This window comes from Geotrypetes seraphini, chromosome 7 (genome assembly GCF_902459505.1).
Source record: "Geotrypetes seraphini chromosome 7, aGeoSer1.1, whole genome shotgun sequence".
Classification (NCBI taxonomy): domain Eukaryota; kingdom Metazoa; phylum Chordata; class Amphibia; order Gymnophiona; family Dermophiidae; genus Geotrypetes; species Geotrypetes seraphini.
Window position 1 is genome coordinate 70,318,578 of NC_047090.1, and position 26,186 is coordinate 70,344,763.

At 42.2% G+C, this 26,186-nt stretch overlaps 1 protein-coding gene across 1 annotated transcript in view; it reads right to left on the reverse strand.

The window, feature by feature from the left end:
- The window catches only part of IAPP (islet amyloid polypeptide), a 39,372-nt gene extending 20,962 nt beyond the window's left edge, over nucleotides 1-18,410 (reverse strand). The window contains exons 1-3 of the mRNA XM_033952788.1: nucleotides 18,353-18,410; nucleotides 17,927-18,024; nucleotides 17,688-17,785 (exon numbers count right to left, since the gene is read on the reverse strand). Of these exons, the coding sequence (XP_033808679.1) occupies nucleotides 17,688-17,785; nucleotides 17,927-18,006 (178 nt within the window). The 5' untranslated portion in view covers nucleotides 18,007-18,024; nucleotides 18,353-18,410. The remainder of the gene's footprint in view (nucleotides 1-17,687; nucleotides 17,786-17,926; nucleotides 18,025-18,352) is intronic.
- Nucleotides 18,411-26,186: the final 7,776 nt, after the last annotated feature.

Consider the following 26,186-nt stretch of genomic DNA (forward strand, 5'->3'; position numbering starts at 1 on the left):
GATGGATTTCTATAGTGGTTGTCTAGAGTGCATCTAAATCTCAAGGGGGCATATTAGAGGCATGGTTTGGGTGGGAATAAGGTGGGCTTATGAATTGGATGTCTTTCTGAAATAATCAAACATTTTAGAAAACATTCAGGGCACAATTTGAATGTTTGGAGCTAGATCTGTTTTAACAACAAATAAGTGACAAAAAGGGTCCCAAACTGACCAGATGACCACTGGAGGACTGAAGGCATGACCCCCTCCCATTCACCCACCCCCAAAGATGTGAATGAAACAGTGCATACCTGGTTATATGAGACTTCAGATGTTATGGCCATAGCAGAGCAGCAAGCAGGTTCCTAGAGTAGCCTAGAGGGTAATGTAGTAGAGGGTGATGCGGGAACAAGTCCCCTCAATGTCCCTGCTATTTCATCCCCGTTCCCTTCCCCTCCCCGCAGTGAAGCAACAAGTCCCCTCAATGTCCCTGCTATTTCATCCCCGTTCCTTTCCCCTCCCCGCAGTGAAGCACCTTTTTCATCCCTGTCCCCTCCCCCTCCCGGCAGTGAAGCACATTTTTCATCCCCGTCCCCTCTCCCTCCCGGCAATGAAGCACATTTTTCATCCCCGTCCCCTCCCCCTCCCGGCAGTGAAGCACATTTTTCATCCCCGTCCCCTTCCCCTCATGGCAGTGAAGCACATTTTTCATCCCTATCCTTTCCCCCTCCCCGCAGTGAAGCACATTTTTTATCCCCGTCCCCTCCCCCTCCCAGCAGTGAAGCACATATTTTATTCCCGTCTCCTCCCCACAGTGAAGCACATTTTTCATCCCCTCCCTCTTCCCGCAGTGAAGCACATTTTTCATCCCTGTCCCTTCCCCTTCCTGCAGTGAAGCACGTTTTTCATCCCCGTCCCTTCCCCCTCCCCGCAGTGAAGCACATTTTTCATCCTCGTCCCCTCCCCATAGTGAAGCACATTTTTTATCCCCGTCCCCTCCCCACAGTGAAGCACATTTTTCATCCCCGTCCCCTCGCCATTCCCTTCCCCTCCCCGCAGTGAAGCACATTTTTCATCCCCGCCCCCTCCCCCTTCCCACAGTGAAGCACATTTTTCATCCCTATCCCTTCCCCCTTCCTGTAGTGAAGCACATTTTTCATCCCCGTCCCTTCCCCCTCCCCACAGTGAAGAACATTTTTCATCCCCGTTCCCTCATCATTCCTACATTCTTAATTTTCTTCCCCACATCACCTCACTCAAAGCAGAATGCTGATTTTAAGTAATGTTATGGGCCTAAGACATTTCAAATACACAAACTATAGGCTTAAAATGTTTATATGTGTGTGTGTGTGTGGGGGGGGGGGGGGTTCTAACTTTTATTTTGATTGAAAGACCATCAATAAAAGTACAGTTTCTGAGGCGTGCTCAGTTCTGCATTGCAAAACAAACATTTGCTCAATACTAGTAATATTTTAGTCCAGCTATCTCAAAAATTTTAGTTCTTATTTAGTTCACAAACTCACAACAAATAAAGCAAGTAGTGAACTTTTTTTTATTGTGAGCTAAACAGACATACACTTCTCCCTCCGTATTTGCAGTTTCCGTATCTACGGATTCGATTATTCATGGTTTTAAAACAAAAAATGCTTTTTCATTTTTTGGGCTATTTTAAACCCTGTAAGCCCCCCCTTAAGCCTTAACTGGTGGTCTGGCGGGTTTTCGGGGCAGGAGCGATCTTCCCACGCTACTGCCCCGTGCAGATCACTCACAGGAAATGGCTGAGAGACGACGGGAGCTCAAGACAGCTATTTTCTGTGAGCGATCTGCACGGGGCAGGAGCGTGGGAAGATTGCTCCTGCCCCGAAAACCCGCTAGACCACCAGGTAAGGCTTAAGAAGGGGCTTACAGGGCTTAAAATAGCTGGGGGGAAGTGGGGGTTACGGGCAGAACTGGCTCGAATATTAATATTCATGGGCCGGCTCTGCCCCTAACCACCGCGAATACGGAGGGGAAAGTGTAATTGCAAGCATATCAAGAACAGCCCTCAGAATATCACACACAAATAAGTTGCCCCCTCTCTTACTAAGTCCAATAGCATGGGACAACGTGTTAAATGCTCCATCGCCCTTAGGGATTGAATGGGGGTTGGAACATTTGCCGTACGGCACTTGCTCCTGTGGCTTAGTAAAAAAAAGCCTTAATGCATTTTTTCAATGTAAAAGCAAATCAATGGCACATGACGTGAGTGCTTTTCTCAGTGTAAAGTGAAACTAAAAAGCATAAACAGACAATGTCCATTTCCAAGCAACAAAAGAAAGCCGGCAAATAAAGGAAAGAAAAATTCAGTCAAGTACAGCCCTCAGAATATCCCACACAAATAAGTTAGGCTGGGCCTCTTTTACAAAGCTGTAGTAGCCCCAACAAAGCCCATAGGAAGTGAAGAGCTTCGGTGCGGTTACAGTGACAGCATCGCTACTGTGGCTTTGTAAAAAAGTGCTTTTCTTTCATTTATTTCCAGGAACCTTGAAACCTGTAAAGGCAATCCTTAATATTAACTATAGAACATGGCTTATTGCCTTTTCAATGAGAAACCAAACAGCCCAAACAGACAAAAGAATGTCAATGTACACTAACTGTTCAGTTTAGCATTAAGTTTTAGAAATACTATTATTTCCAAGCTGCTAAACAAACTGGATTAGTACAGATTGATTCTATATAGACATTCAATACTATCAGAATAACTGGCCTCTCACAAAAACAGACCCTCACCAAACATGGGATAAGGGTCTACGACATAAGTTAAAGTGAACCACCAAGAAGCCAGACTCTGCATACAATGCAACACCACAGAAACAGAAACAAGGACACATGAGAGACGACGGGAGCAGCCATTTCCTGTGAGCGATCAGCACAGGGCAGGAGCATGGGAAGATCGCTCCTGCCTGAAAACCCACTAGACCACCAGGTAAGGCTTAAGAGGGGACCCACAAGGCTTAAAATAGCCGAGGGGAAGCAGGGGTCAGGGGCCGAACCGGCCCGAATATTATTTGGTGTTTTTAAAATATTTGCGGGCTGGCTCTGCCCCTAAACACTGTGGATACGGAGGGAGAAGTGTATGATCAAGTAGCTGAATGTAAAAACCGATTAGGATATAAGTGATATATAAATAATTAAAAGATAAATAAATAAAAATAAAATAGTGCTGCTCCTTGGGGAGGAAGAGCCTGGCCAGCAGCCTGGAGTCCCCCTCTGTACAACTGGGCTGACTCCTGCATGCCATTTTACTGCATACAATTTTAATGTAAAAAAACCAACAACATCAAATCGCAGTTCTAATGATGTCATAATGCTAAAACGCAATAACAGACGCCATCAGGACATCTATGCAACGCCCAAAAGGCAACTCTACAAAGCACACACAAAACACCACTCGATTCTATAAAAGATGTCTAATAATATAGACGCACTTACATTTGCTGAGCGTGATTCTCTATTGTGTGTCTATACATAATAGAATCACGCTGAACATTGTAGTGCTGGACATCTAAACGACACCTAACTTTTAGGCAACATTTATAGATTTTGCCCCTTTGCAACTCTGCTCAAGCTCCACTCGACTGCCATCCCTGAGATCACCTAAGTGTACAGTATATCACGTAAAAGTATACATTGTGTAACAGGGCACCTACAATTAGGCATCCAGAGGGTGTCTGATAGGAGCCGTATTCTGTAAAGAAACCTAGGCAACTATTTCCTTTACAGAATTCTAGCCTAGCTGCGCTATATATTCTATTAAAGAAGAACACCAGATTCATCTGGTGTGATATAACATTAGCTGAGCTGATGTCACCGGCTGGTAATATTTATTGAATGATGGGGGAGGGGGGACAGAGGGTAAGGGGAATATATGAGGTGTTATCAAGGGTCTGTAGAATAAGGATTGACAATTTTATAAGAGGAAATAAGAAAGGGTTAATAGACAGAGCTTGTAAGAAAGAAAAATGATTAGGGAGGTTGCTAAGGTGATGGGGTGGAGCAGTCACGTGATTGGTTGGATGTTGTGGCACTCTGGAGTGAACTCTGTGAGGAAAGGGGAACAGTAGAGTAGTCTCTTCAGGAAAAGATTATTCTCTTCAGAGTATATTAATTCTTACTAAAAATATTCTTCATTGTGATTTTAATGTTAGGAAGTTTGGTTTATTTTGAGTAAGGGAATTTTTTACCTTGTTAACTTTCTCTGTGTCTGTGTTTTAGTCAGAGCAGGCTATTTTGTCTGCCAGGTGCTGGATTTGTTGCCTGATTAAGCAGAGACTGCAATGGAGAGGGGAAGTTTGGGCTCTTCTGTGGAGGTTTAACAGCCTGGCAGTACAACAGTCCCCTGTGTGGAGCAGCAGTTAGTGTTGAGCTGCCATTTGGTGAGTTGTCTGCAGGACCGTGGGCAGAGTGGGTTGGCTGTGAGGGAGATGGGATGTATAAGGTGTTTGCTTGCTAATGTACAATGTGTCAGAGAGGGACTTACCTATTGGGGTTATTTTGTGTGGCACAGAGAGGTCTTTCTGTTGAGGTGTAATTTTGCCAGGTTGTTTCTTAGTAGGCTAGTTTAGGGGAGCTGGCAGGTCTTTAGTTCACGAGGATAGTGACTGGCTGCTCTGTGTGCCACACGGTTGGGCACTTATGGAAAGGTTTGATGATTTGACGTGAAATTCTGGTGTTAGAGATAAGGAGGGAGTTGGGAGGTGCTGATGCTGCATTCAGGTGTTTTTTTTTTACAGCTAGGCAGAGTTGTGGATTTGCGGCCTTCGCAGATTTGGTGTTCCCGTGTCTGGGAGCTGAGGAGCACTGGCAGCTGCCATTGCAATAGTTATGTGCTCAGCGGCTGCATGACTGTACGGTGAACGGACACGTATCAGAACTTTAGTAAGTGTCCTTAGGCATATGTTGTTTAAAGATGCAAAGGTAGGCCCTGTTTATCTTTCCCTTCTTTGAAGATGGTATAAGGACATCTATGTTTGTCTTTCTTTCTTTGACATGAATGTTTAAACAGAGTTGTAGTGAAGTGAATTCAATTGTTTTGTTAAGCCGTATTTACAGACAGCTTTAGTTAAGAAGCTCTGCTGGTCAAGGCTTTTTCTGACCCTCTGTGGACTTCAATCTCTAGATAGGAAAAATGCTGATGTGTTTAAAGTTTCATGTGACCTTACGTCACATGCTGACACATGCTGGCAAACCTGATTCGTATAAATATGTGAAACTCATAATAAAAGACGGACATATTTGAAAGATGGTTTCTGGTCTTTAAGATGTGTCCCCAGGTACCTGACTTACATATGACAGAGACAGAGAAAGTATGGGGCAGGAATTGGGACCTGAATCCTTTTCAGTTGGGGGCACGTCCGCGATGGGCAGATGATATCACCAGTATTTTGTGAGTATTTCTGAATTTTTTCTGTTCTTTAATACTCACTGGGTAGTGGTGACCTGTACCCAACCCCTTATTTTAAGTTCAAGCTTTGGGTTCTATTATGGAGTTTTTTTGGGAAAAATCTCGGGGTACTTTCGGTAAGCGCCCCTCATGAATATATACGCAGCTGCCATTCTTTCGGAAAGAATGAAATTATTTATAGAACCCCCCTGCCCACTCTGTCATTTGTAAGGTTAACACTTTTATAGAGTATAAGATTTTATTGTCTCTTATTACTGTACCTCGCTTATAAGGTAAGATAAGCGAATATTTTTGCATTGTTATATTGCTTTTGTAATGAGTCATAAAGGCACTTACTCCTAGACAAATGAGACTTGTACGGCTGTGTGTGTGTATGACATTTTTCCTTCAGCTCCCATCTTTCTGTGTCACCAATGTTTACTACTGAGGTAGGACATGCTGTTATGTGGAATGAATTGAATGCGCTGTTTGAATCAGTCTAAGATCTTTCCCTTGTAGTTAAAAAAAGAAAAAAGAAAAAGAAAAAATTCCGTTTTAAAGGTTTTCTTTCTTGTGCAGAGCAAAGCTAATCTGTTCTTTGCTTTCATTATCAGGGTCTGTGCATGAATGTTTTTGTCCCTTCCCCCAGACTTCTCTGTTTGGGCTTCCACTGACCCCCTATAGTGCTTCTTTGAAGTTACTCATTCTTGGTTTTATAAAGCAGTAAGGTGAGATTCCACTGCTCGTCTCTTGACTTTTCTCCGGCATTATCAAAACCACCATCTCTTTTTATAATACGCCCATCGCTCTTGTTGTCAAAGTTGATGGCATTCCCTGTTTCGTCCTAGATTTCGGGCTGTTAATGTTTTGGTAATTCTCATTGCACTTATGTTTCTTCCACCATTCCACCGGCAGCCAATGATTTTTTTTCTGTCATTTTCCTAAAGAATGCTTTATTTTTAGTCCCTTTGGTGAGGCTGCCTTCACCTTTAAGCAACAGTATACCTAGTGTGGAATGTCCTTCGGGCTATTCTACAAAGTCATGCACTGCCCCTCATGGTCCTATTCTCATTTTGTACAACTTTTTGTGTTCCATAATTCAGGAGACCTGTCAGGCTGATAGTTTGTACCTTTTATAATGATTGTCTGTGTGTGGTCACAAGGTGTCATAAAATAAACTGCACTGGTGTACATCTGAAGTGAAATACCTGGGTTTTGTCCTGTCTCATGGTCAGAGGAAAATCTGCACTTTCTGCATTGCTGCTGTTCTGCCCCGCCCAGCTAACAAGAAAGACATGCTTACTTTTCTTGCTATGATTGGTCACTGCCGCCAATGGATCTCTGCTTGTTCCTTCTATGACCAGATTTTGAGACAGACCCTGGTTTCTGAAATGACTGCTCTTATCAGATGGACTTATGAAATGTTGGACATTTAAGATGTGCTTTGGTTTCTAGCTCAAGTTTGGGTTTTCCTGCTTATGCCCACATGTTTTATCTGTTTGGGACTATTGTAACACCATGAAGGGAGAACATGGCGGTAAGTTACGCTCTGTTGCCTTTTTTATAGTCACTCCTGTTCAAGAAAGCCCTGGCTGCTTGTGCTATTGTGGTAGAGATGGTTACTTTTCTGACCCTAGGTCACCCCATTACCCTTCATACTCTTCACGATGTCCAAGCCCTTCTTTTAAATAGGCTTCTGGGTCTCAAGGGTGAACAGGATTCTCTTCCTCTCTTTTTTCACAGCTTCAGTCCTTTGTTACCACCCCCTCCTCTGAATTTGATGCCTGGCATTTGGCAGGTGCCCAAAGCCGCCCTTCTGGACGGACTTTGGTGCAAAGAGGGGAAACCCTGGATACCAGCTGCTAGCTCTTCCTTATTCATTGCTCAATATCATGGTATTGGTTATCGTAGTGCTCGCTCGACATTTTAACTTCTTGCTAGTGATATCTTCATTCTTGACCTTTTGCTCCTTGATACAGAGATATATAGCTCGATAATTACAGCTGGCACGGTTGTGAATTGAAAATAAATTGGAAAATACAATTCCTTTCTATTGTTTTAGCTGAAATTAGGATGTTGCTAATTTAAAATGGTTTTTTCCGGATTTATACATAGCCATCCCAGATCCATTTTGGCACAGATATTTCTAATGTTTTCCACGGGTCCTCTTTATCACTGCAGAGATAGAGACGCTCCAAAGAGACATTAGCTTTATGCCTTTTTCCAAATATGAGATGGTTATGATATACATTATTTGTAGTTTTGGTTTTTTTTATATCAATGTGTTTATTTGCAGAGTTAAATTCAGCCCTGCACACTTGACAGATGGAGTAATAGCTCCACGCTTAAAACTTTATGTTTTGTCTGTGTCATGTCTACTTGTTTTAGTTTAGTGGGTACCCCAGGATACATAATATTGGCCATTTCTAGAGCTCTTTTTCCACTTCTTACTAGCCTAACTGCGCAATGTTCTTTTACTTTTAGCTTTTATATTCTGAATATAGTTTAGTTAGGGGTTATAAGAAAAAGCTTTATTTTATACAGCATTTATTTCGTGGTGTTCCCTACATATGATCCATTCAATATACATTTCTGAATACATTCAGTACATCAGTATGGTCTCTCTGAAGTGCATAATAGTTATATGAAGCACAAAAAAACATATCCTTTTGGATTGTTCAATTAAGAACCTTAAGTAAGTGAGTATTGTCTCTCTTTTGCCATGGCTATGCTAAGTAAATGAATTGGTATTGTTACATGTTGCCACATTCAGTACAGGCAACATGGTTTCTCTTGTTTTCTATCTCTTATTTGGATCACATTGGAGTACAGCTGCTGAATGATATTTGGAATGCTTTTTAAGCATTTCTTTTCAAGTATCTCTTTCTGTATGCACAGACATCTGGCAGCTCTCCCTTTGAGGTTCTCACGGGATGACCTTTCCCCGCCCCATGGGTAGATTTTCCCTTGATACAGGAGGAATACGTCCAAAAGCTAATTGAAATATTAGGGCTTGTTCAAAGAAACGTGTCTTGCACTTCTCCTTTCTCTCCACAGATTCCTACCCATTTTTTCCAGCCTGGTGATTATCCAGCAGCTTTCCAAGGATCGGAAGCAGACGGATTTCCCCTTTGGCCTTCCCACTACTGTGATCGCTGTGACCAGGCCCGCTGCACTCACTGAGGAGTTTCCTGTTTGGATCCACGCAAGTCGCTTGAAGAGGGTTAACCTAAAACCCCAGAAGCAAGTCTTCCCTGCGCAGATTTCACCCCCTTCAGAGGAACAACATGATGATCTCATCACAGCATTCCACCAACTTTATCATTCTCTTACTGGCACCGCTGCTGCTAGTTTTTCTCCCTGTATGGATCATTTCTAACTGGGTCTACAGGGATGATGTGTTCTGGGTCCACGACACTTTCTGCCCATACCCATCTGTAAATGACATTCCTGCTGTAAACAGCACCCCCGACACCTCTTTGCGACTAAGACGTCAAGCTGGACTACTCCCTCGCAAAGGCTGTCCTTCAATTGGAATCCAGAAAAGACCGATGCTACCCTTTGGTATAATTCCAGCAGTGTGCAAGTTGCCACCTTCTCCTTTGAGTATTGTGACATTGTGGACTGTTCATCAATTGATATCCCAAGGCTGTGCCATTGGTCATCAGAGATTCCTAAAACTAAGGACATATATGTATATGTTACTGACTCACGTTGAGGGGTTAAGTGTGCATTCTGGGGAGTGGTAGGGTGGAATATTAATACTGACTGGGCTTATAAACTAGAAAATACCCTGAAAAACAGTGGACCAAAATGGTAAATCACTGCTTACTTGTATGACCCTTCATAAGGTTGGACACTGTTATAGGAAAAGTGTTCCTGTACAAATTATTAAGCTTTCTCTTACTATTGACAACCCTAGACCTACTGATGAAGGTATGTACATTATGGACATGTGGTTTAAGGGTGGGTCTAGCTATCATCAGTTTTCTTACGGGATCTATCTACCTCCACTCATCTTCTCCCGCCATTTTGTGGGGACCCCAAAAAATACTAACCCACTGGCCCCTACATTCAATAAACTTACTGACATGATGGCTATTGCCAATCCCACTTTTGAAGATATTGTGGCTGTTGAGGTAGGGTTTTCAGAACGTAACCTTTGGTTAGAATGGATGAAATTCATTGCTGATCAACATAATAAGAGTAATTGTTACATATGTGCTCAAGCTAGACCCCATCTAGGAACCGTACCTCTGGACCTCCCTCCTGGTATCCAACCATGCTTTTTGGGTTATTTACCAGTATCTCCTCTAATTTTACCTATCCTCTTTGTGCACTGTAGTGTTCTAAATACCCTTTGTTGCCAGGACAGCAAAAGCTTGATATTGCCGTTACCATCTATAAGGGCAATTACACATGTCATGTTTCTAATTTGACACAGAGTAGTTTTGTAGGTAATTTACCCCCAGGTTATTGTTCTGTCTTGGCTCATAGGTATGCCCTATTGTTGCTGCATCAGATTTGATATTTACTGGCTTTATGGAGACTTTTGGCTCCCTGTTAAGCTACCCAGCCAGTGGATAGGCCAGTGCACTTTAGTTAAGGTTACCATGCTTCTGCATATTCTTTCTGAAAGGCATCCTTCCTATTCACATGGTTTTTCCTTTTATTTGTCTTGATATAAATCTGATCACATGTATACATAGATGCTATAGGGGTCCCAAGAGGGGTCCCAGATGAATTTAAGGCCCGAGCTCAGGTTAAGGCTGGGTTTGAGTTCCTTATTCCCTTTATTACTATTAATAAGAATGTTGATTGGATTAGTTAAAATTATTATAATCAGCAACGCTTTGTGAACTATTCTAGGGACGCCTTGCAAAGTATTACTGATTAATTAGGCTCCACTTCTCAGATGGTTCTCAAAATCGTTTGGCCCTAGCTAGGATTCTAGCTGAAAAATTCTCCTCAGTATTTTATGCTGTTGTACTTTTCTTTCTGACAATATAGGTCCTCCTATGGACATTCAGAAATTAGCAGACCTCTTTGCTGAGTTCAAATGTAACTCTGATTTATCTAATTCTTGGGATCAGCACTTTAGTTGAATGCATAATCTCTTATTATTTGCACTCTTGTCTTGACTGCTCATGTACTGTGTTATTCGTATTACAGCTCCTAAAAGACCCCTCCTTGAGAGGCATACCTAGGGTATCACTCCCTTCCAGCTCATGCTGTGTATTTGTGACGTCATTTACATGACGTAAGAGGGGAATTGAACGGACACGTATCAGAACTTTAGTAAGTGTCCTTAGGCATATGTTGTTTAAAGATGCAAAGGTAGGCCCTGTTTATCTTTCCCTTCTTTGAAGATGGTATAAGGACATCTATGTTTGTCTTTCTTTCTTTGACATGAATGTTTAAACAGAGTTGTAGTGAAGTGAATTCAATTGTTTTGTTAAGCCGTATTTACAGACAGCTTTAGTTAAGAAGCTCTGCTGGTCAAGGCTTTTTCTGACCCTCTGTGGACTTCAATCTCTAGATAGGAAAAATGCTGATGTGTTTAAAGTTTCATGTGACCTTACGTCACATGCTGACACATGCTGGCAAACCTGATTCGTATAAATATGTGAAACTCATAATAAAAGACGGACATATTTGAAAGATGGTTTCTGGTCTTTAAGATGTGTCCCCAGGTACCTGACTTACATATGACAGAGACAGAGAAAGTATGGGGCAGGAATTGGGACCTGAATCCTTTTCATACGGCATCACTATTTTCGCAGCATTGTGATTTAAAATTTTGTTGGAGTGTCAATAGGGGCCATTTTCCTAATTTTTCTTTTGTGCTGTGGCCTTTCTGGATCTCTTGTATCTTCCTGTGACTGGCATTCTTTCTGTGTCGATTCAGCTTGGTGTCAGCTGTCCTGATTTGTTAGCTTAGCTGGAGATGACCTGTTCTTGGTGTTTCAGGTACATTCATATTATGTACTTGTGGGTTGTTGTTTTTTCTGGGTTTGTTAGGGGGAAATAGATTTCTTGGTGTCTGTCTCTGTGGAAAGGGGGGCATTGTAATAAAAATGAGGGTTTGGTTTATTTGTGCTGGAGAAATTAAAGGGAAAAGTTTTTATGGTGTTAGTGGGGAATCATCTAGGTAAGTAGTGAGCAAACTTGAACAAAGTTATTGTGTATGTCATGTATAGGAATTACTGAGTGGAGTGCAGAGAAAAGGGTGGATGTGAATTGCTTGTTCACTCTTTCCAAAAATATTAGGACTAGGTGGTGTGCAATGAAGATATTAAGTACTAGATTTACAACAAACCAGAGAAATATGTCTTCACACAACATGTGATTAATCTATGGAATGAGATTGAGGTAAAATCAGTTAGCTTAGGGGGGTTTAAAAAAGGTTTGGATACTTTCCTAAAAGAGAAGTCCATAGGCCATTATTGAGATGGCTTGGGGAAATCCTCTACTTATTCCTATGATAGGCAGCATAATTTCTGTTTTATTACTAGGGCATGGAATTTGGATTATAGGATCTCACTAGGTTCTTGGGTCCTGGGTTGGCTACTGTTGGAAACAGGATACTGTTCTTGCTGGACTTTTTGGTCTGTCCCAGTATCACAATTCTTATGTTCTTATGAGGTGCAAGGCATCAGAGGCACTATTGGATAGAGTTAAGGGGGGGTTAGTCGAGTAGTCTGGAAAGTGAAGATGGAGATGGAAGGATAAATAGCTGCCACGGTAATGATGGGGTACAAGACATTTTTAGATTTATTAGGGATAGGAAGACATGCAAAAGTGATATTGTGGAACCCAAGGGGGCAATAAGTAGCAGCTGATAAAAAGATAGCTGACTTCTTCAGTAATATTTTCTGTTCTGGGTTCACAGCTGAAGTGTTTGGGGAGGAGGGTGTACAAACACCTCATGTGACTGGGGCAGGAGGTGTAATAAACCCTGATTGATTTTCAGTGGCTTGGGTTTGTGAGGGTTCGTTAGAACTATGGGTGGATACTGCAAGGTACATCCAAGGGTAATGCAGGAATTTGGGGTAGTTCTGGTGACTCTGCTGACTACCTTCTCACTGCTTCTTTAGAGTCGGGAGTGGGTAATGCAGGAATAGAGCAGGGAGGATGTGGTTTCTCTCCACAACAAATGGAAAAAAGGCAGCACTAGGGATATACAGGCAGGTAAGTTTGACTTTTTGGTAAGTAACTCAATAGAAACACTTTTACAACAGAGCTTGGGGATTCACTAGAGATGGGTTTGGATAAGGGGAGTGTGGTGAATATGGTGTATTTTGATTTTAGTAATTTTACCATTTTCATAGGCATATCGTATTCAGTGTTCTCGGTATGTGGGCTCCACTGATGGTCTGGGGCAGGAACTAGTTGGTCAGTAAGGTGTCAGTGGGTTGTGGTCCCAGGAGATGGCTATGCCAAGGGGGGATCTTATCAGTAGTGTTTGAAGATTTGTTATTGGGCTTGTTCTTTTCACAATTTTGTAAGTGGGATTGTTGTAGGGTTGTAAGTAAGATTTGCCTTTTTGTGGAGGAGGCCAAAACAGTAATGGACCAGACAGTCCTGATGGTGTGCCTAACAAGGATGGGCTTAAGTTTGTAGAATGGATTCCTATTGTGCAGCTCAGATTTCGTGCTCGCATGGTGTGATTATGGGGTGAAGACCTTGGTGTACGAATGAGAAGTGGGGGTTTAGTGTGATTATATGTGATGAGCTTCAGGAGGCAACCAGGTTATAATAGTGCTAGCAAAAGCTAGACAGATGTTTGGGTGCATGGGGATCAGTATGGCCAGCAGGACAATGGAAGTTTTCTGCCCCTCTAAAAATTTTGGTAAGACCTCCTTGTGAATTTTGTGTACATTTAAGTTCAATTCAAAGGAAAGCTACTACAAGGGTTGATGGTCTATGTCCTATAGGCATATGGGAACTGAGTTCATGATCTCCATCTGTATACTTTGAGGAAGGGCATGAGAAGGGAGATAATAGTGATGTTTAAATACCTATGTGGCCTAACTATACATGAGATGACTCCCCTTTTATTAGGCAGCAAATCCAGAGTAAGAGGGCAAGGGATGCAGTGCAGCAGTGCTGGGCTCTGCAGTACTGTATGGCACTATGTTGTTACAGAAGGTGAGATAAATGCATGAAATAGTTTCTGAATTGGGGAAGGCATTGGGTAGGCACATGGACTCTCTGGGAGAGAGGATAAGTTAATTGTTGCTGTGGAGGGGTATACTGGCTGGACATTTTGGTCTTTATCTGTCCTTATGTTTTTTCTAGGTGGCTTTGCTTATGTCCTCAGACTGGGTTACGAGGAACTGCAAGGCGCTGGCTAGGTGCTGGGAGCCAAACTGCTTTGTTTGACTCATTTTCTGCAATTTTTGGGTGCCAGAGGTGCGTTGCTCTTTTCTCATATGGAGCAGCCGAATGTTCTATTAGTTCTGTATGGTTTGTTTGTAGAATGATTTTGGAAGATGGTTCACTGGACATTTGCTAGTGTGGGAATTTTATGGAAGTTATGAAATTGGTACTGAAATTGGTTGTGGGTGTGTGTGATCCAGTGTCCATGTGCAGGGTTTACTTGTTTGTTTGTTTTTTGTATGAGGGTTTGGTGACATTTGTTTGCAGTATTGCCTGATGTGTGTGCTTCATGATTTGTAGTGGTGCTCTGGTGATTAGCCTTTCTGTGGCACTTATCAGCTTATCGAGTGGGTGAGCTGGCACCTTCTCAACTTGCTATTGTGTTCAAGGGGTAGCTGTTTGAAGATGTTGGGTTGACAGCAGGTTAAATGCAATTGCCTATTCCCTGGTCACCTGCTTAGAAGGATCAGGAATTTGGATTCTTTTGTACGTGTGTGTGGAGTAACGGGAATGTGCAGTACCTTGTGTACCATTCTAGTGGGCTGGGGAGGATTGTCTTAGCTGTTTCTGAGTCCAGTGGGGCATGGACTATAAATTTTATGGTTAGGTGTATGGAGCATTTGTTGGGAATGACTCTTGCTAATCCTTTTCCAGCAAATACAATTTCCTAATCTCCTATTCTGTTTCACTTCTGATTCTTTTGATGGGTTGTGACATTTGTTCAGCAAAAGGAGAGGATTTCATACTGCCCTGTGCTGCTGTCTGTGTTTTCCCTAATGCCCCCACCCCTTTTGTTTTGTTTGGTCCTCTATTGAGTGTGTAAGGAGGACTGGGACATGGTTGCTATTGAGTGGTTGCATAAATGGGTTTAATACTAAGCTTTTGGAGTTACGGATAGCTTTTGGGGGTTTAGAGTGGTTTCTCATGAGTTTGTTGCAGCTGTTTTCCCTAAACATTGTTGTCCTGATGCTGTCTACTTTTCAGGCATAGGTTTAGCTAATTTTATTGGGGTACTTTTTAGGATTTGTTGGATACTTGTTTTAAAGATGTTGGCCGCAGCTTATGAGGTGGGGGAGCGGTGACAAGCTTGAGGCTGTCACCGCTTGTGGCGGAAAATGGGGTTTGGCCCAGTTGGATCTGGGAGATGAGCAGTTAATAAATAAATAAATGTAACATTTGTATGCGATACCACTGCGAGGGGAAGCATGGCCTTGCGTCACCGTGGATCATGTTTGAGGGGAGGGGAAGCATGACCTGGCGTCACCGTGAGTCATGTTTGGGGGGAGGGGAGGGGAAGCATGGCCTTGTGTCACCGTGGGCCATATTTGGGGGAATGTTATAAATTTAAAGACTTAACGGGAGCTAGTTTCGACACCGAATAGCTCCCTGGAGATGTGTGAAATATGCATTGGGGGTTTGTTGGTTTTTGGACACAGATTGTATTGTAAGTGAAGATAATATTCAGATAGATAATAAAGCTGCGGCCAAATATTTATTCCAATAAAACTGAGTTGTGTGATTATTGATTGATGGTGATTAGCTTTCAGTTGCAGGTGACGGGAATGCGAATGCTAATGTTAGCATGAGCGAATACCAGCCATAGAGCTCATGTATATGCTTATGTCTAAATGCTGCAGATATGCGTATAACGTGGTATTTTATAAAGGTATGCATGCAACTGTGTGCCCTGCCCAGGCTCTGCCCCTTTATATGCCCATATATGCACTATGGGGTCCTTTTATTAAGGTGCGCTAACCGATTTAGCACGCGCTAAATGCTAAGGCATTCATTATATCCTATGGACATCTTAGCATTTAGCTTGCGCTAATCTTTAGTGCATGATAAATTGGTTAGAACACCTTAATAAAAAGGACCACTATGTGAGATGCTGAATAGTGCTTAGGCGCTCATGCATATCTCCAACAGAGTGCCAACGTGGAATGTCAAAAATAGTGTCCACGTTATAAAGGCAACATTTCTGTGTCCTCACTCTCTTCCATTAAACTTAAGGACAGAAAAATCTTTTAAAAACTTCAAATCTCAATTAAAGGCTTAGAAGGGCATAATCAAAAGAAACGTCTCAGTCCGATTTGGACGTAGAGCGCTAGTCGCCCAAAGTCGGCACCAGTAAAATGTCCATTCTCGAAAAGTACGTTTAAACTATTCCATTTTTTGAAAATAGTCTATCTGTGCATCTAGGCATTTGATCGTCTATCTTTATACCACATTCTCGACCAAAAATTTGTCCAAGTCCCAAACGCCTAGAACAAGACCTTTTGGATGTAGGAGGGGCTAGTATTGTGATGGACTGGCCACCCAGACATGGCAGCAGAGCAGTGGGGCACTTTACAGGGCACTGCTGTGAACTTCACAATAAAGGTACCACATAAATATCTTACCAGAACTCCCTTATAAGTTATAGTGAGCCCCCCCAAACCCACTATGCCCCAATAGCCCTTATGGTTGCAGGTGGCTCCTATATGGAAGTACAGTAAGATTTTGCAGGGTTTGGTGGGTTCATATTTTCCACTATGAATGTAGTGGTTAGAGTGGCTTATGAGACTGGGTCCTCCTCTCTATGGTTCACTAGTCCATCCCCAGACTACTTAAGCCACCTCTTTGCAGCTTTACTAGGCTTTCCTATAGCAGGTGCTGATGTTCCAGAGGCAGGCATTTACGTTTTTATTCTAAACTTTGTGGGGCTGCAACAGGGTCAGTGAATAAAGGGGGAGTATGTGGGTGGTCTTTACTTTGTCTCTGCAGTGGTTATCTGGTCACTTTCGATATCTTTGGGCACTTATACCTATCTTTACATTGTCTAACTCACAATGTATAACTTTCATCTAGGCAGTCTCGTCAAACATTCGATTATTTCTACAGGACAACTAAGTCTAGGTTTTAGTTTAGTTTAGTTTAATGTGTTGTATTTAATTTGAAATGCCCTCGTGTCAGTTTTGTTAAAAATATTCTACCTAAGAAACCTCCCTTTTTACAAAGCTGCAGAAACATTTAGTGCAGGCCGGCACGCTGAATGCTGTGTGCTGCTCCCGACGCTTATATGAACTCTATGAGTGTCAGGAGCAGCGCAGAGCATTCAGCGCGCTGGCCTGTGCTAAAAACCAACTTCTGCGGTTTTGTTAAAGGGGGGAGGGGGGAAGTGAAGTTAAAATATTTTGTTGTTGAATTATTTCTTGCATAAATATTACCTTTTGAAACTAATATGTTTTAGAAACAACACTAACAATTTGACACCTATTCCAAAAACTTTTCTGAGAGCAATACAATTAAAAACACAGTGCTCTGCAAGCAGCTCTCAACCTAGGGGGAAAGTTATCAATGTAGTCTACCATTAGAACAAGTTATTATACCACAACTTATGCTGTTTTAGCACAGATTCTCATTGAATAAAAAAGTGGTACAATAACCCAACTTAAGGGGGGAAAGGGGAAGTGAATGGGGACTTGTATACCGCCTTCTTATGGCTTTTGGCATTTCAATGCTGACAGTAGCCCACATTGATAACTTTCCCCCCTAAGTTCCAGACTTCATTCCTAGGCTACTATAGCTAAACCAAGTCAACATTAAAGCATTGTTTTCTGCAAAACTGGAGTTAATCAAAGAGCAAGCTCAAAGCTTGGGAAGAAAGACTTTCTGGGCAAAAATAAATAGTTGAGATTAATTCACAGTCAGTGCACCTTAATAAAAGGACCCCATAGTTCCATATATAATACAATTAGTAAAATATTAATAGTTCAAAAAATATATATAATATGTAAAAATAATCTACCAGGACTAATCTGCATAAGGCAAAAATGACTATTATCACTAAGCAAGTCTTCATTTATTCTTACAGTGCAAAACAGACAAAGTGAGTACCTTTTAGCTTTTGTTCTCTCCTGTTCACCATTAAGTCCCATAAATGTACTTTCTGGCATGACTGGCAATATCCATCTTTCTGTTTCAGAAGATCCATCCGAGAGATCATCAGATATAGACAATAGTCTTAAAAAAAAAAATCCAGCATAATAAGAATTGACTAACATATCAATTTGCTGGAAACAAACATTATTACAGTCATGAACTTGGACAGCAATCTCGGTCTTTGAGAGTTTGACGCTTTTAGAATATTTTTCAATTACTAACCTTTCTAGTGGTGCAGCTTCCTGGCATTTTAAAGTCACGGAAAGAACAATGAGGAGAACAGGCAGTGTGAGGGTGCACATCCTTCCTTCCCAAGTTTGCTAAAAAGGAATAGCATTCACTGCATTCAGAAATTTCAAAGTAAAACATGAATTGTAAAATTTATAATAACCTTATGCTGGAAACGATGCATATGAACAAAATCCTAATTAATCAATTCCATTAATCATTATTATAGCAAGATTCTCTTTTATTAAGATAGCTAGAAAATCTAATGCAACTAATAGTTTGAAATCTCTATTTCTTTCCAACATTGTTTAAGATGATTCATTTAAAGTACATATTCAACTAATCAAATTCTTCCATACATTTTTTTGCTTTTAAAATACTTGATTTATGAATTGTTTAAAATAATGAGAAAGTATTTACCTTCAGTGTTACGAAATGTTAAAAAACCTGAAGTCGTCCCGGACCAAGTCTATATTATCTGGAATGGTGCATGCAACAGGTCTCTACAGTTTCATATCACGTATTCCCTCTTTACTGGAAAGTAGCACCAATGAGAGATATATATATATCCTTCACACCTCTCAGCCCTGACGTCAGACAGCACAGAGAAATGGTTGTCATTAATTTCAATCACTATATATAGAAAGTGCCCCAAAGAAAAGAGGGGGATAGGTTTTTGTTCCATTAACATATCAGTTTACATTAACCCCACACAAGTAGAATGTATTTCTGCAACTGATTTTATGTCAGGCAGATCAGGTCTAAAATCTCCATTTATCGTATGAGATACTGCATTACAGCAGTTAATAGATACTGTATTATCAAATAATGATACAGAACTAGCTGTGTTCACAAATTCAAATGGTTATAAACAGTGCTAAGGAAATAAAAAAAAAAAAAGAAGCTTTAAACACACATGGAAAACTAAGAAAAATATGCATAACCTTTTCCTATCATGTTTCCCGGATGATGGGACATTCCAAAAATGTCGTTGCCATCGTATGTCCCATGGCATGGGACATACAGTACACGACAGGAATGCAAAATATTTGAATTTACAGACTTATGACTTATTTACATTATGTTTACAATAGCTGTAAATGATAACGATGAATAATACAAAACTTTGCTAAAATAATTACGATTGGAACCAGCGTAACGTAAAATTAATTACGATAGAAAAAGGTTAAAATATTTCAGTAAAATTAAGGGCTCCTTTTACTAAGCCGCGTTAGGGCATTAACGCACGGAATAGCGCGCGCTAAATTGCCCCACGTGCTAGACGCTAACGCCAGCATTGAGCTGGCATTAGTTCTAGCCATTCACACTAAAATGCTGCGTGCGCTAAAAACGCTAAAGCAGCTTAGTAAAAGGAGCCCTAAATGATACAAAATCCAGACAAAGCAGGGTCTAATATAGTATAAAACACAGCCAAGTGAGTTCTTATAAAGACTGGAAGAGTTCCTTAATGGTTCGAGCCAAACGTTGAGAACCAGGGAAATGAGGTTCAGATCCCACTGCTATTGCTGATGATTTTGGGAAAGACAGCAGAAGCATAGCCAGACATCCAAATACGGGTGGGCCTAAGCCCAAAAGGGTGGGTCTGAACATTAATCTTTTCCTCACCCTCTTTGCTCCCTCTGATGCTCATCCCCCTCTCCCCTCTCCATCAAACTAAAATAAATACCTGAGCTTGTGGGGATCCATAAACCCTGCCAAACACCTCTTCCTGGCAGATGTATTTACGCCCTTTACAGCAGGTGGCAGTGTTCCCAAGCTGCTGATACAGCCAGCTTCATGCATGCACACAAACTGAGCCTGTGTGAAAGGCGGGGTGGCAGAAGCTCAGGAACACTGTTACTGGCTGCACATGGCATAAGTATTTCTGCCGAAAGGAGGTTTTCAGCTGGAAGGTCTCATAGATCCCTGCCAGCCATACCAATGGAGCACTGATTTTGGGTGAGCCTGACTTCAAAGTGGGTGTCCCGGGGCCTGTCTGCACCACTGGCACTAAGGCCATTTTTACCTCAGCAATGAAATGACTGATTTTCTAGACACCAGGGTCACCGCTAGGTCAATCCTGGCGGTGAAACGGAGAGGCAATCAGAACCAGGGGAAGGGTATGAGAGTGAGATCCAATCCTGCGGGAGTGTGTGGTGCAGTGGTTAGAGCTACAGCCTTGGCACCCTGAGGTTGTGGGTGCGAATCCCACACTGCTCCTTGTGACCCTGGGCAAGTCACTTAATCCCCATTGTCCCAGGTACATTAGATAAAGTGGAAGCCCGCTGGGACAGTTAGGGAAAAATACTTGAGTACCTGAATAATTTGTAATCTGCATAGAATTGTAGGATATGCAGTATATAAATTGTTAAAAAATAGATAAATTGTAGAGGAAATTGGAACTGAAAGGAAGGAATGGGGAGGAGATCTGAATAAAGGGAAGGGACTAAAGAGGAAATCAGAATAGGAGGAGTTGGATCCTGGACATGGCCCAGCATTGCATATCCAAGCCTAATTTAACCAGCGATGGTTAGTGCTTAATAAAACACTGACCACCACCAGGTGAATGGAAAGAACCAAAGTTAACCAGTGCCAGGAGGAAGATTTTAGACCATTTCTGCTTTTCTAACATTACCACAAGGGTGTATTTTGGGATCTACAAAACTTCTTTCCCAAGGAAGGGAGAGCAGTGATCAGTAAGCTCCTGGCCCTTAGGTAAAAAATATTGGATCAATAGTCAGCTTACACTGAGGGCTCCTTTTATGAAGGTGTGCTAGGGCCTTAACGCGCGGAATAGCGCGCGCTAAATTGCCACGCGCGCTAACCGCTACCGCCTCCTTTTGAGCAGGCGGTAGATTTTCGGCTAGTGCACGCTAATCCGGTGGATGCACTAAAACCACTAGTGCACCTTCGTAAAAGGAGCCCTGACTGTTCAGAATTTTTTTTTTTTTTAAAGCAACAGTTCCTGTGGACATCTAAGGTCGGGCCATACCTGACTAACAGTGCTGAATATCTGGGTGTAATATGGCCACCGGCCCTTAATCAGGTATTGATACTATTCAGATCAGTATCTGAAAAAATACGAGGATACAATTAGGCCATCCTTCTTGTTTGCCTACTTTCATCTGAATAATTGCCTATGGGCCATTTTATTAAACTGCGTTAAAACGTGGCCTGTGATATGACTAGCACTTGGGGTTTCCATGCGCTGAGGCCACTTTTATCTGTAAAATGGATGCATTTTCCATTTCCTCAGTTAATGGCCGTCTGCTCATTTCTCGATTGGTGTGTGGCTATTAGCACAGGAGCCCTTACTGATCCCTATATTCTAGATCAGGGGTGTCTAACCTTTTGACTTCACTGGGCCGCATTGGCTGAAAAAATGTTTCTGGGGCCGCACAAACACGCAAACGCTGCAGCATGACAGAGGAGGGAGCCGGCAAGACGGTAAACACCTGGGGGCAGCAGAGGAAAACATTGCATCGCCCTCAACCGGGACCGCACAAAATACTTCACAGGGCTGCATGCGGCCCTCGGGCCACAGGTTGGACACCCCTGTAGATAGAAAGGGCTCCCATGCCAACCATACGTTAATCAGCGTGTGGCAATGTAATTGCGCCGATTAGTACTAGGCACACCTACTCTCTACCTGAAAAACACCCCAGCGCTGAAAAACAAAAAGTATTTGTTTGCATGTGGGAAGCATGTGCAGATCCAAAAGCTTCCAGAGGATGCCTGAGCGTGTGCTCCTGTAGTAGCTTTTAACCTGCAGCAAGCACACATTATTGCTTAATGCAGCTTAGTAAAAGAGCCTCCTAGTTTGACTATTGCTGCAACTGAACAACTCATAGCTCACTCTAACTCCACTCAAAGACCACTCCAGCACTACTCAGACTCTGCCAAGGTGGTCTACTTAACCTGGGGCCCTTTTTATCAAGCTGCGCTAGAGGTTTTAGCGTGAGCTGGCACGGTAAATGCTCTGACACTCATAAAAACCTCTAGCGCAGCTTAATAAAAGGGGGAGGGGGGTTGGTCAGTGCCTCTGAAAAACCAGGTTTTACCAGTGAACAGAACTTATTTCGGCAAGAGCTGCTCCTACTTGAGAATTAAGTCTTGCGGAATATTGGGCCCTATAAGTTTTTGAAAATTTGCACTTCCAGTTTTACATTTTTCTGCCCGGTTTGTGTTGGGATTTTAATCCTGTTTTATTTTGCATGTCTTTCTTATCCTTTTATTTTACTTTGTGATAGAATGAGTAGGGGCTGGGCATGGAGCCGACGACACCACTATTAATGCATGAGAACTCAAACATATGCTGAAAATGTTTTACTTCACCAGCATATTAACTTAATGGTGAAAATAAAGCCGCTTGCAACTCAAATATTATCTTCACAAGGGAACTGATTTCTGCCAGGTCCCACAATCACAGTGTATACTAGTTTAGGTTCAAACAATTTTTATTGATGCAAACAACATTAAATACAACATAAGACGCTTAATACAATAATGATGCATCAAATACAATAATATAATAAGCTCATATAAATAATGCCTCCCCAAGCTCCCCCCTTCCCCTACCCACCCAATGGTACTCTCTACCCCACCTCATCAAAACACACCATTTCTATCTCAATCTTACTGAATGAAAGCCCAATTAGGATATCCATCTTAAAATCGCACTTCGGCCTTTAGGATGTAAGGCTTGCAAATATGGATCCCAGATTTGCATAAACAACATCTTTCGCTTCCTAGCCCTTCCAGCATCTCTAGCTTCCCAGATGGCCAACTGATGTAACTGGTTCCGCCAATGCCAAAACTTCGGAGGGTCAGGGATCGTCCAATATTGAAGAATACATTTTTTTGGCCAATAGACTCATCTTCCTACACAGCGCCCTATGCCCCTTAGGTAAGTGACCAAAAGCCTCTGGTAAATCCAAAATAAAAATGGGTCGGAGAACAGCGCAAAGATCTTCCAATTATCTCTGACATATATGATATTATTCGCTTCCAAAAGTGCTGAATAATGGGACAAAACCAAAATGCATGTCCCAAAGTATGATCCCCCCTGCCCCGTCCCACATTTGTGACACAGTGGAGTAGAAAGACCTCCACTATAAAACAACTATGTACGAGTGAAATAGGCACGTAAAGTTACTCTATAATACGTTTCTCTTAACCATGCAAACTGTGTCACCCTTAAAGTACAGGCTACATCCCAATGTTCCAAATTAAGCTGTAATTCTCTCTCCCATTTATCCCGAATATACTGGTAGTCCTTGTCTGGTTGTAATTGTTGTAAACTAGCATGAATGCTAGACACCGAAAGAGACACCCCCCTCTTCCCTAGTAAACAACTCTCGCAGTCTAGCCCCTAAATGCATACTTAATTGTGCTCTGTCAAGGGATCTCACATAGTGTTCAACTTGAAAACACGCAAACTGCACTCCCCAGGTCTCAGTATTAAACAAATCCAGGCCTGGTTCCAGCCTGGCCATAAAGAATCAGGACTCTCCCAGTATTCCAAGTAAAATGTTTTCTTACCTTAGCCAATCTTCTGATACTTTGTACATAGGTTATAAAAGTGTACACTGGAGGACTATTCTTGTCTTCCTTAGGCCTCCCTGGCAGTTCTCTGTTTCAGGTTTTATTAACTCTGATCGAACCACCCTGACTGAACTCTCTGCTGAGTTAGGACTCTTAAGTGGCCCTGTGATGTTGAAAGTTTAAGGAGGAAAAATCCCTTTTTTCATGTTTAAATCCTCAGCTAGGATGTACAGTGAATAACAAATAGTCAATTAATATTTCTTGCATTAGATGTAATTATTTAAATGTGGAGATCCTTACAGCTCTACTTTTGAGAGTTTAAGGGGAACCAGCAATTTCATCACACACTTGTTTGTTGAAAAGCAGCCTCTGCCTTCCCTGCATAATTCAAGTAGCCTCTTCCCTGTTTAGTACCCCTTCTGGGACAATGAAAGACAAAATCTTCCCCTTGACCCCTTGCCCAGCAAAGATAGTACAGATCAGTGGTCTCAAACTCGCAGCCCGTCAAGTACTATTTTGAGGCCCTCGGTATGTTACCATTGTTCTGGAGCGTTGCCCGCCTCACTGCTATAACCTCACGCAAGCGCTTTCCTGCGTCTGTACGTGGATGTGAGGTGGAGTGAAGAGGACAATCATGTACACAAGCAGGAAAGCGCGTCCCTGTTTAGTACCCCTTCTGGGACAATGAAAGACAAAATCTTCCCCTTGACCCCTTGCCCAGCAAAGATAGTACAGATCAGTGGTCTCAAACTCGCAGCCCGTCAAGTACTATTTTGAGGCCCTCGGTATGTTACCATTGTTCTGGAGCGTTGCCCGCCTCACTGCTATAACCTCACGCAAGCGCTTTCCTGCGTCTGTACGTGGATGTGAGGTGGAGTGAAGAGGACAATCATATACACAAGCAGGAAAGCGCTTGCGTGAGGTTACAGCAGTGAGGTGAGCAACGTTCCAGAACGTAAGGTAACCATTGGAGGTAGTGCAGCTTGTGCGTGTGTATGTAATCTCGTGAACTCTCGTGAAATTCGGCACCTCTCCTGGCGGTGACTGCTTGATGTGAGATGGCGGTTGTGTCCGGTGCTGGAGGAGGCGAGAGCTGAGGGCGGTTGTGGACGTGACCACCGGACACTTAAGGCACAAGTCGGATATTGATTCTCCCCTCTATAAAAAAAGCCTAGAGGACTACACCAAAATCTTGTCTGTTGCAGTTGATACTTTAGAATCTAAATCACTATTTTGCATGAGGTAAAAACTCATTATAGTTTATAAATCTTTCCTTAATTGCTTCTGATAATTTCAGCTATACACAGCTGAAAACAGTGCAACTTGCAACTTCACTTTCTGCATGTTGCACTGCTTTTCAGCTGTCTATAGCTGAAATTATCAGAAGCAATTAAGGAAAGATTTATAAACTATAACGAGTTTTACCTCATGCAAAGTTGCCATTTCTTTAATAAGACATTAACTAATTTTTCTGCGGCCCTCCAAGTACCTACAAATCCAAAATGTGGCCCTGCAAAGGGTTTGAGTTTGAGACCGCTGGTATAGATGGTAAGCAGAGGCCTAACTGAAGATGCCACTAAAATTGTTATCTGTTCTCTTATAGGAGGAAACTGCCAAAAGCACTAAAAATGGCTATGGTGTAACTGGAAAAGAACTCCTTAACCGCTCTCTTAAGCTTGAAAATTACTGCCCAGGTTCTAACATAAATGTTTATACAACACAGAAGGTTGTATAAAGGAAACTGGCTAGATCCATCTCAATTGGCTTCACATGGATTTTGGAATAGAGACAGTTCTTGTAACCTGCCTGATGATCTCCACGGAAACTATGATAGGAGATGTGCCGCAACACTAGTGCTGCTGGATTTTTCATCAGCCTTCAATACAATGGACCACAAGAACATGCGTGCATGGCTGGTGGAAACAAGTATCAGTGGCACAGCATGTTCGTGGTTCAAAACCCCAAATATATAGAGAGCCTATGAAAAATTTGGAGTGGTCAAAACAGAATATACTATCACAAAAGACCTAGGGCCTCTTTTACAAAGGCGCGCTAGTGGCTGCGCTGCGCTAACGGCCCCGAAGCCCATAGAGATTTAAAGGGCTTCAGGGCTGTTGACGCGTGACTTTGCAAAAGAGGCCGCTAGTCCTGGTTCTCTAATTTGCACACAGAACCCTGCGTACCAAATTACACTTTTTTTTTCCACGAAAGGACACGAAACGGGGTACTCTGTAGGGCAAGAAGCTGAGGCACCCCCATCTAAGGAAACTTTGGGATACTTGCGGACATCACAAACATAAGTTTTCGTCTACATTTATTATTCTTTGAATCATGGTAGAAACTTTCTCTTATAAGGATTTACGGGTTTAAGCGACTTTGAATTTTAACACTTTTGATTTCTCTATATCAGTGGTTCCCAAACCTGTCCTGGGGGACCCCCAGCCAGTCAGGTTTTCAAGATATCCCTAATGAATATGCATGAGAGAGATTTGCATATAATGGAAGTGACAGGTATGCAAATCTCTCTCATACATATTCTTTAGGGATATCTTGAAAACCTGACAGGCTGGGGGGTCCCCCAGGACAGGTTTGGGAACCACTGCTCTACATGATCTTTGCACATAGCACTTTTGAATTTGAAAAATTTATTAAAACAAAGGGTGATGATGTGTGATGTTTGTGGGTAAACCCTGCAGTGCACTTTAGGGTG